This window comes from Phyllostomus discolor, chromosome 2 (genome assembly GCF_004126475.2).
Source record: "Phyllostomus discolor isolate MPI-MPIP mPhyDis1 chromosome 2, mPhyDis1.pri.v3, whole genome shotgun sequence".
NCBI lineage: Eukaryota > Metazoa > Chordata > Mammalia > Chiroptera > Phyllostomidae > Phyllostomus > Phyllostomus discolor.
This window is the reverse complement of record NC_040904.2, coordinates 4,069,997-4,081,483: the sequence shown is the minus strand read 5'-3', so window position 1 is coordinate 4,081,483 and position 11,487 is coordinate 4,069,997. Positions and strand designations below refer to the sequence as shown.

Sequence of the window (11,487 nt, the reverse complement as noted above, 5' to 3'; positions counted from 1 at the left end):
GTGTGTGCTTCCTGAGCGGCGGGGAAATTGGTGGAAGGGAAGAGACCCAGATTTCTCTTTGGGGGCCGTGAAAATGTTCCTGTAAATACTTCCTGTTTTCCAGTTAGCTTTTTTTAAGATAGACAAAATTAAATGTTAATTTGTGGGTTTTTTTATTTTTTTAAAGATTTTATTCATCCATTTTTAGAGAGGGAAGGGAGGGAGAAAGAGGGAGAAAGAGAGAGAGAGAGAGAGAAACATCAATGTGCAGTTGCTGGGGGCCATGGCCTGCAACCCAGGCATGTGCCCTGACTGGGAATCGAACCTGCGATGCTTTGGTTTGCAGCCCGCGCTCAATTCACTGAGCTACGCCAGCCAGGGCTTGAAAACATTGTTTTAAAAGCCCACATACACCCAAGTATCACTGGCCTCCCCGCAAGGACTGGCCCATCCCGTTCTGCCCACTGCAAGGATCATTCTTGGGGGCAGGCCCGGGGTGGTTTGTGCTGGAGGCCACCCAGGGCTGTCTAAAGGCCCAGAGGGGCAACTCCCCGGCCAAAATGACACGTGAGGGGGGCTGAGTGCCCAGGAGGGGCGGGGGCCCCAGCAAGGACCTGGGTGGTGAGAGCAGGCTGGGGTGCTGGGAGGTGGGAGCCAGACAGCAGAGCGGTGCCCAGGGGAGCCTCCCCTTTCTAGGTCCCCGGCTGTCCGAGGGGACGTCCAGGGTGGACGGCGGTGCAGGACCAAGGACGGGAAAGAGGGGTTCGGGCCGGAGTGCCAGCAGGGCTTGTGGGCAGAGAAGAGGAGCCAACGCTGAGGCAGGGTGGGAGGGGGCGCTCCCGGGCAGGTCAGCGGACATGGGGGAGGCAGGCAGTGAGAAGCCCAGGCCGGCATGCTGCCCCCATCCTGGGGGACGCCCGAGAAGGCCCCGTGGGCACACATGTGTGCTGCGACTCTTCGCTAGACTGTGTTTTAAAGCTCCGGATAGGACCTTCACGAGTCACACGCATTTAGACAGTGGTTCATGTCACCTGGGAGAGGGGCTCAAACGACCCCCTGTGTGGGCCCCACGCCACGCAGTGGATCGTGCTCTCGGGGAGGCCAGGGCATCGGGGTCTCTGTAAGGCGCCCCAAGGATGCCGACCCCTTGGGAGGGTGGAGCGCCACTGCCTTCAGGTGAGGTGGTGGAATGCAGAGTCAGGGAAGGGGAGGGTGAAACCACAGCTTCCAGCCCCTCCCCGGGGCCACGCCCACACCAGGAGGCTCCCCGCCCGCTGCCCAGGTGAGGGAGACAGGAGGAGGAGGGAAGCAGAGACACAACCTCAACGTCGTAATTGGCTTCACCTGTGCAGACGTCGGGGGGGAGGGGGTCACACAGCCAGGCAGGCTACCCGTGCGCCCCCCAGCCCGGCTCCGACGTCATCCCTGCCCCCCGAGGCTCCGTCCTTGCCTCCCAAGTGCAAAGCCACCGTCCTCCCTGACCCTCCTGCTCTACAGAAAAGATGGATTACCCTAAATTCGAGGGCCCCCAGACCCTGGACCGAGACCCCCATCCCGTAGCTGCCGCCTCATTTCCTGGTCCCCGGGAGGGTCCAAGCCCTCGAAGGAATCCTCTGAGCTCATGCCCTCCTGAACCCATTCCAACCGCTCCACCGAAACTGCGTCTCAGGGTCTCCGGTTTCCCTCCCGTCTCTCAGTGGGACGCGCACCTCTCAGGGCTCGGGTTACGTGGTGACCTAACACAGCGGCTCACTCTCGGACCTGGCACTCTGCCCCCACCCCTCTCCCTCGGTGCCCTCCCGCCCTCTCCTCACCCCGTCCTCCTCGCTCTAACCTCAGATGCTGGGGGTCCCTGGATCAGTCCGGGGCTCCTGCCCTTCCCGGTCTGCACTCCCTGGGGGCTCTCACCCCAGCCCGGGGCTTCCAACCCCACATCCTCGCCGCCGAGTCCCAAGCGGACTTGCCCACCTCAGCCCGCTCCCTGAACTCTGCACATACAGTGGCTACCCAGCGGTGGGACCCCAGCCCACCCCCCGAAGGGGAGAGCCCTCCCAAAGTCGGCTCACCCAGAAGGAAACTCTTCTCTGCCCTCCGCCCTCCAAATCCAGCCCCGCCTCCTCCCCTTGTCAGTGTCTACTCGGTACCTGGAGACCCCATCCTCCCAGGTTCCTGGGACAGGAGCCCCAGAGTGTCGGTGACCCCTGATTCTCACGCCCCCCGGCTGAGCCGTCAGCAGACCCCACCGGCCTCACCTGCCCATGGGTCTGGAAACTGACCTCATCCCAGCACCCACCTTCGTCACTGCCAGCACCTCTGACCTGGGCAGTCACAGGGGTCCCCTGCGTGGGCTCCCTGGTTCAGCCCAGGTGTGGCCTTGGGCTGAGCTTCTCCAAGCCTCGGTCTCCCCATCTGTAAATGAGGATGAGCCCTGGCTGGCGTAGCTCAGTGGATTGAGCGCGGGCTGCGAACCAAAGTGTCGCAGGTTCGATTCCCAGTCAGGGTACGTGCCTGGGTTGCGGGCCATGACCCCCAGCAACCACACATTGATATTTCTCTCTCTCTCTATCTCCCTCCCTTCCCTCTCTAAAGATAGATAAATGAAATCTTTAAAAAAAAAAATGAGGACGAGAACACACACAGCACAGACTTGTGGGGGATCGAATAAGTTCATGCCAGTGGAGGCATTTAGCAGACGTTTGGCATGGAGGAAGCACCCAGCAAACCCAGCTGTGATGGTTCTACCGTTAACAGTAACAGCTTCTGTGCACCTGGTTCTAAAAGGCTAAATTTATGGAGAACGAGCATCAAACACCATTTTTAACTGTATTTTATTTAGCACGAGTGAATCTCAGTTTATGTTTTCATTTGACACATTTTTCATCACAGCAATATATTTCCAGTACAGAGCTCAAATAAATAATGTTCACGAGCTTACAAAAGTCACAGAATAGCTGTCTCATTCATGGGGGTCTGCGGCAGGCTGGGGCAGCGCCTCTTCCGTTTGGATGCAAGTCCCAACGGGCAGCCCCACTGAGCCCTACTGGGTGTCCAAGGGAGAGCCGGGGCCGCTGTCTGAGTCGCCCTATCTAAGCCTGGCCTGCACCCCAAATCTGGGTTTTTGTGGTCTCAGAAACCAGGATCTGTTGCTTTAAGAAAACCAGACAGCGGCCTGAGAAGGCCAGCCGTGCCGCTGGGCAGCCGGCCCCACACGGCCTGGACAGCGGGCCCGCACCCCTTCCGGGCATCAGCCGGGCCGCTGGTCCACCCCGTGGGTGCTCACGGCAGCGGGCCTTGGTCTGGAGTTTTCACAAGCACAGAGGACCTTCCAGATTCTCCCCCCTCCAGGAGGACATGGATGTTGTCCTCCACACTTGGGGACGTAGAGCTGGCTACTGCCTCGATGTTGCGTGACCGATGGGACACCCCCGGGCCGTGCTCAGTGCCTGTCTGGAAGGGGCCCCGCCCGTCCTGGTCAGACCTGACTGCGTTTCCCCTGTGAGCGCCTGTGACGCCCTCCGTCGAGCCCCCTGCACGGGTTTCCCAGGGCTGCCGGAACCGAGTGCCACAAACCACAAACACGGTGGCTGAACACGACACCAGCATGTTCTCCGGGAGTTCCGGAGGCCAGAAGTCCAGAATCCAGGTGTCGGCGGGACCGGTTCCTTCCGAGGATCCAAGGGAGGTTCTGGCCCATCCATTCTCCTGGTTTCTGCCGTTGCTGGCAACCTGGGGAACCCCGTGGCCACGTCCCTCTGTGTCTGCCCTCACGCGGCATCCTCCCCATTTCTCTCTGCGTCTTCACACGGCTGCCGTCTGCTAACCCCGGTCTCACGGGTTAGGGCCCACCCCACCCCCGTGTGACCCCGTCTTCACCCACTGGTCTGCGATGACCCTACTTCCAAACAAGGCCCCATTCGGAGGCACCAGGGGATGGAGCTCCCCCAGGTCCTCTTTGGGGACACAGTTCACCCCGTCACGTCCTTCTACAAAGCTTTCCCACAGAACACTTCAACGATGACCTCCAAGCGATCGTGTGACCCCTGCGACAATATGCTTAGAACCCGAGGTTTTTCCTTTTCTAACATTTCTCTTGGGTAGCCGGTTCTCAGTCGCCTGCACCTTGGAAAACAAACAACAAGAGAGCAATCAGGTTCGGAAAAGCAGCTGTGCGAAGCCCTGATGTGCTTGTCAAGTGACAGTCGGTCATTTTACTTTTAAATGTCAATTGATGCCTCTTTCGTGGGCCCTGATGAAATCTGGTGAGTTGGCCTTGGAGAGACCATGTCTCCCGGGGGCCGGCTGAGAGATCTCTGTGGCCGTGGGGGCCTCGCCGTAGCTCTCACGACATCGGCAGGCTGCTCGGTCTCGCTGCACCGAAAATGGCCCTGCCAGCGTTTAACCACACACCGCGGTTTCCATCCAAATGACACGGCTTTCCCCCAAACCAGTTCTTGTCAAGGAACATGGATTTTTCTTTCCTCGTCCAAAAGAGAGGGCAAATTTTTAATCTCTAAATTGTCATCTATGGAAGATCTGGGGAGGATATTTCACATTGGTTTTCCTGAAGAACACCAGTGAGTCCTGACTACCACGCTGTAATATGTGAATCCCGCAATTCTTCCGTCCCGGCCTCTCTCGGAAAGGGCGCTGGCTGTCCGTACCATGGGCAGGTGGCAGAGAAGTGCCCGTAAATTCAAAACGCAGATGCCTGCCAGTCCGAAGAATCGCCCGGGGAACGCTGCAGACACTCTGGGAGCCGGAACCCCCGCAGGACGGCCCATCGTAAATGCACGGGAGGTGGTGTCTCCCGGTCATCACGTCCACGATCACTCTCTCGTCACGCACAGGCTGTCTGTCGCGTAAGAAGATGGACTAAAATAGCGCCCCCGGAGGAAGCTTCTGGGAAGGAGAGCCATCGCTTCGTACATTATTCAGAAACACAGAATCTTGCTCTGAAAAAAATCACATGTGTTCAGGAATCCCTAACTGGTGTCGCTTCATCCTGATGTGGTGTAGAAGTCACTGTCCTCTGTCCTGTGGGCGGTTTGGCTAAGTTACCTCGTTCAGGTGAACCCAGGCCACCCTTGAGTTTGTTCTCAGTTCTCAAATTCTAGCCTTTACGGAAAACCCGATCAGTCAGGAAGAGCGGTCTGGCTGGGCGGACAGGAAGGGCAGGAGTGTTTTGAACCCCAGACATTTTCTTAAGTCGCTGAACATCCAAGGTGAGGCAACTCCGCCCCCTCGCAAGGTGCAAGGACCCGGGTCCTCGGAAGGCAGCACCTCTTGTCCCCAACAAAACCCCAGTGAACAAAGTGGGAGCTGTCGGCTGCAGCATCAGGAGCCCCCCGGAGCAGACGCAGGGGTACCGACCCAAAGTGAACAGCTCTGAAGCTGCTCCTGCCGGAGGGCGGCCAGAAGCTGAAACGGGGCGTGCGTGGCCAAGCCCTCAACACTTCCCCCGGACAGGAGGGCCCAGGGGCTTCTGGGTAAAGAAATGTCCAACAAGCAAGGCCTGTGCCTGGCTTCCCCGGGTCTGACACCTCCTCCAGCGGCTGTGCGGGGAGTGGCCAAGGAGCCACGTGTGTCCCGAGGAAAGTTCTTCATGGGGGGGGGGTGGCGAGGGACACAGGATGGCAATAGAGCAAGAGCAGGGCTGAGCAAATGATACAACTGTCCCTTGTCTCAGCCAGGCTGTGCCCACCGGGCCCTGCTGTTGAAATGGCACCTCACTGGGAGAGAAGCTCCAGAGCCGACCCAGCTGGGGTCCAGGCAGGCTGGGGGCTGAGCGTGGAGATGGACCTCTGCCACGTGCCGGAGGGTCTGGTCTTCCCTCCTTCCCTCCCTCCCCCTTTCCTCTCTCCTCTCCTCTCCTCTCCTCTCCTCTCCTCTCCTCCCCTCTCCTCCCCTCTCCTTTCTTTCTCCTTTCCCCTTCCCCCTTTCCCCTTTCTCCTTTCCCCTTTCCTTCCTTTAAAAAAAAATGTGGCCCTGGCTGGTATGGCTCAGTTGGTTGGAGTGTCGTCCTGTAACAGAGAGGTTGTAGGTTTGATTCCCGGTCTAGGCACGTATGGGAGGCAACCAATTGATGCTTCTCTCACGCATCAATGTTTCTCCCTCTCCGTTCCTCTCTCTCTAAAAGCAATGAAAAAAAAAAATGTTCTCAGGTTGAGGATAAAGGAGAAAATGCAGCTGGCAGACAACAGACAACAGAGACAACGTAAAACTTTGTAAGGGAAAAACACCCTCGCCTTTCAGGTCTGGATCTCATCGAACTGGATCAGTCTGGGGGGCACAGCAGCGCTTGGGATGTTCACAGCCCTCCCCCGACCCTGGCAGATTTTCACTTTATAGCCCCGGGGTTTTCGGAGCCTCCCCGGGGACAAACCAGAGCATTCTGCTGGCCCTCCTACTTGAGCTCAGTTACCCTCGGAAAATCAAACTGTCTTTATTTTTAGCAACCCTATCTCATCATTGCTCCATTCACCTTGCAAAGGGCTTACGGGCTCTAAGTCCACTTGCCAAGGGGATTTGCCTCCAAGTTGTCCCTTGGACAGGTTGTGAATGTCTCCAGTCACATAAGTTCAGAGAGCGCCCCTCGGGAGACGTTTCTGGGAGACTCGCGGTGCACTTCTGCTCGTGGGGGCGGGGCGGTGAGAAGTCCTGCAGCTACCAGCTTCTCCCAAACCTACCCGTCCTCCGCACAAGACAGCTGGCCACACGGTGTCCCAGGGAGCAGTCGCCGGGAAACACTGCCCCAAATCCGGCTGAGGCAGCACCGAGCCCTGCCCGCCGGCCCCACCCTGCCCAGCCAGGACTGTGCTCTGGGGGTCCTGTGAACCCAAATGCAAGACCCAACAGTGACTCCTGAAATGCGTCGTCTTGGTACCTCAGCCCCACGCACCCGGCCGGATGAGGTCTTCCCAGAACCCAATTCCCGGAACCCTGTTTGTCCTGGACACGCATCTCTCTAGCCGACGCTTCCACAAGCACACGCATGTCTGCGGGCAAAGGGGAGCCCCCAGGGGAAGCCGGGCCCCCAACTCAGCCAGTGGAGCCCCACACGCACTGCCCCTCCTGGCAGGCCACCCCGGGAGAGGCCCTTCCAGGGCGTGAGAGATGAGTTCTATGTGGCTTCCAAGGCGATGCATTCATTTGAAGTGGTTTTTCCATCAAACGAGGGCTCCAAAGTGAAAAGTCGTCGCTGGGAAGTTGAATTATGAACTGATGCCAGTAGCAGCCGTGGGTAACTCCAGGGGAAGGGGGTGGGGGCTGGTGTCTGAGAGTGGGGGGCTCATTAACACTCACTTCTTAAATTAGCAAGTCCTTCTGGCACCTGTTTAAAAATAGCAACCTAATGGCTTCTAAAATTAGCAGTCATTGCCCTCCATAAATATTCAGACCTCCAATAAACTTCTGGTCCACTTCCTTACACTAATGGGGTCAGGCAGGCTTAGCTTGCATGCCGCATTCCTTGGGATCCGTGCACTTAATGCAGGTTGACCTTGACAGACAAGGGCTGTGAGAAGCCTCGGAGAGTCCTGGACCAGGGACAGCCTGTGGGGCCCCTCAGCCAGCAGGAGACTTCAGGCAGGACTGCAAGGGTCTCAGAAGCCATTTGGAGAAGTCCTCCACCTCCGAGCTGCCTGGAGGAACCAACCGCCCTGATTTGCCTGGGACTGTCCCGATTTCAACCCAAAAAGCCCCCTGTCCTGGACCACCTCTCGGTCCCCAGCAACGCGGAAGAGTTCGTCACCCTGGCCACTGTGCTGCTGCACCAGGCCCAGCTCTGAGATGTCCTCAGGGAGGAGAGAACATGGACGGTACCTCCCGGATCTCACGCCAACTTCAGCCCTATGGGTTGAGAGAGAAGGTGTGTGAAGGAGCAAATAAACCATGGGAAGGGCTGGTCAGGCCCGGCCTAGAATTTCCACCCCCTACAGCCAGTTTCCCCACATGTGAAAAACACTGGGGTGCTGGGGGGGACTCCCCTGGGCAGCCCGCGCCGGTGCTGGGGAAGCACCTGCCGCCGCTCAGGCCACATAAGTGGGCGCCACGGCGACAGCTCTCCTCGTGAGCACGGGGTGCACCAGGTAGGTCCGGGCAGCAGCTCTGGCCCCGCCCACCAGAGCGACCTCCTCAGAGGCCCCTCCTCCTCCCCAGCTGTGACCTAGGACAGCAATAACTGTGTGTGCGCGCGCGCGCGCGCGTGTGTGTGTGTGTGTGTGTGTGTGTGTTGTGGGGCGGGGCGGGGGGAGGGCTCTCCCCAGCCCCGAGCTCAGCACCTGCACAGAGCGCGCTCACTCGCGGAGTGGAAGGAAGCAGGCTTCCCCAGGAAAGCCAGCATCGCGAGAAGAGGCACGCGGCCAATCAGCAGAGCACTGGTGTGAGAACACCGGTGCCGAACAATCCATCATTTAATTTAAAACCTCCGCAAAAGCCTCAGCCCTCTCCCTCTCCCCATCGGACCACCGCGCGTCCTGTGGGCACCGCGTCGTTTTGGTGTTACCTGGTTTTGTTTGTATGCTCACGGACTGCTTGCCGCAAGGCTAAGACATTTAAAGCCTCTGTATACTTTAAAAGCCATCTTTTGAACAAAGACGATGGCGGCACGTAGCGCTTGTTTGGTACCACAAACAAGTCCTTCATCGCAGCGCAGCGCAGGGGATTTCTTCACTACGGGCCCAGACCTGAAGACGAGAAGGCCGTGGGATCCCAAGCAAGACCGCGGGCAGCAGCGGCTGCCTTGCCTGGGAGATGCCTGCCAGCCCAGTGCTGCCCCCTGCAGCCCTTCCGTGTAAATGCAGGACAGTTCTCCTCTCTCTAAAGGAAAGCTGCAGGTTTTGCCTACTGAAAGCTTCGCCAGTGTTGGATACTGAAGTGACTTCATTAGCTTAGAGGCTTTTCTCCCTTCAGAAGACGCTTGGAGACCATGAGCCCCACCTCACGCTGCAGAGGGGCATGAGGGGAGGAGGTGCCCCTCCGGGTGGGCGGGAGGTTCACTGGTTTGCGGTCTGGGCTGCAACACCTAAGGAGCGCGCGACCTTGGAAATCTCTGTCCCCTGACATCAGTGGGCAGTCTCTGAGGTCACCTCCAGCTCTGGGAGTCTGGAAGGCAGCATCTGACCTATGGATGCTAAACTCCGACCTCCCTGAGCACTCCGGGGGGGGGGGGGGCTCCCACCGTCAGAAAATCTTCCGCTTTAAACAGTCATTCCAAGGCCGTTTCTGAAATCGTAAGCCACGTAGACGTGAACACTGTCAGCCCACCTGCTGACCCAGCAACTGGAGTGATCACTGACGACACAGGATAAAATGAGGGTCCAGGGCAGCAGAAGTGTCGGAGGGTGGGCACGAGGTAGGACTTGCCGCGCATGCCTGGTAAGTGCGGAGAGGTCAGAGGTCACGCCGTGGCGTGCCCTTCCCCGGGGTCCTCCAGGGGCTCGACCCACCGGCCTCCCGCTGTCGCCCCTTCCAGGAAAGCGTCCTAGAAGAGCAGCTTAGTCATTCACCCCATGACGTCTCGGAAACTATTTCTTTAAAATATGCTGATTGTCATACCCACCGCCTATGGAAAACCCAGTTTCCGCGGCAGAAATAAATGCACCGAGATAATATTTAACCCGTGTCCTCTCTCTCCCCCTCCCCCGCCTCCCGGCTTCATTAGGACTCCGGCGGGCGCCTGAGCGAGCGCGGCAGCCAGCCGGGGCCATGGCCAGCACGGCCGTGCAGCTGCTGGGCTTCCTCTTCAGCTTCCTGGGCCTGGTGGGCACGCTCATCACCACCATCCTGCCGCACTGGCGCAGGACGGCGCACGTGGGCACCAACATCCTGACGGCCGTGTCCTACCTGAAGGGGCTGTGGATGGAGTGCGTGTGGCACAGCACGGGCATCTACCAGTGCCAGATCTACCGCTCGCTGCTGGCGCTGCCCAGCGACCTGCAGGCGGCCCGCGCGCTCATGGTCATCTCCTGCCTGCTGTCGGGCGCGGCCTGCGCGTGCGCCGTCATCGGCATGAAGTGCACGCGCTGCGCCAAGGGCACGCCGGCCAAGACCACCTTCGCCATCCTGGGCGGGGCGCTCTTCATCCTGGCCGGCCTGCTCTGCATGGTGGCTGTCTCCTGGACCACCAACGACGTGGTGCAGAACTTCTACAACCCGCTGCTGCCCAGCAGCATGAAGTACGAGATCGGGCAGGCCCTGTACCTCGGCTTCATCTCCTCGTCCTTGTCCATCATCGGCGGCACCCTGCTCTGCCTGTCCTGCCAGGACGAGGCGCCCTCCAGGCCCTACCCCGCCCCGCCCAGGGCCGCCACGGCCACGGCCACCGTACCCTCCTACCGGCCACCCGCCGCCTACAAGGACAACCGGGCCCCCTCGGTCATCTCGGCCACGCACAGCGGGTACAGGCTAAGTGACTACGTGTGAGTCCCCGGGCCTGTCCCTCCCTGAGCCCTGAGAGGGACCGGGACCCGGGACCCGGGACCCTGGCACAAAGTTTACTTCTCGGCTGCTTTTGTGCCTGAAAGGAGAATGTGAACGTGAGGAAATGGACTTGGAGCACAGGGAACCAGGGAAAATACGAGGAGAAAAGCTCTGTATACCAAAGACTAAAAAAAAGAAACTCTCTGTTTTTGTATTTATTTTATGTATTTATGTGGGTGATTTAAAAACAGCTGAATTTAAAGCAACTTGGGGGTTTGGTCAGTGGGATTTGCGTGCGATACAGGAATAAACCTTTTGGATGCAGTTGTTTATGAGATGGGCAGTACTCGTTTCTGTTCCAGGCTGTGGCTCTGCCTGCGAAGGTGCTGGTAACCACGGCGCACCGCCAGGGGCGCTGCATCGCAGAGCACTGGAGCCGCGCAGGGAGCGGCCAGAGGGGGGCTGGGCGGAACTCCATCCAAAAGAGGCTTGGGCAACACCCACCCTACCCAGGTGCCACATCCCGGCTTACCCCCGGAGGCAGGGCAGGAAGTGCAGGGCTTCCCTGGGATAAAGGTAATTGTCGTAAATCGCAAAGTAAAGACACAGCCATTTTCCACCGGTAAGCAGTAGGCCCCCGCTTGTAAGGAAGCCCCTCAGGAGGGAGGAGACAGCGACAAAGCAAAAACCTGCCTGCTAGCTGGGCCTTCCAGGCATTGGCAGGGAGCCCAGTCGAGGCGCTGCTCACTCCCCGGGGGCCTTGGCAGGATGGACGGAAGCACAGTGGCAGCGGCCGTGGGGCAGGGGCAAGAGTCTGTTGACTGTTCTGTTAGCAGGACTGCTGGGAGGGCCAGGGGAGGTCCGACTGCTTTCAGAATCCTGATGATGCTTTCTGGCTGTGGTCCGACTCACCGGGTCAGAGAGCTGTACATGGTTGCACATGCACACACATGCATACATGTGCATGCACACCCATGATGTGCCCTGAGGGTGCCCTGCTCATGCCTCTGTCCCCACCTCCAGCTCTGACTGTGGAAGGAGACACCCTGCCATGTGGAAGGGCTGAGTCTGAGACCCACACACGGAGCG

General features: G+C 58.9%; 1 protein-coding gene across 1 annotated transcript; it reads left to right on the top strand.

Moving 5' to 3' along the window:
• Window positions 1-9,647: 9,647 nt before the first annotated feature.
• CLDN14 (claudin 14) lies at window positions 9,648-10,800 on the top strand. The gene has a single exon (XM_028505230.2). The coding sequence runs from the start codon at window positions 9,685-9,687 to the stop codon at window positions 10,399-10,401; it is 717 nt and encodes a 238-aa protein (XP_028361031.1). The 5' UTR covers window positions 9,648-9,684; the 3' UTR covers window positions 10,402-10,800.
• Window positions 10,801-11,487: the final 687 nt, after the last annotated feature.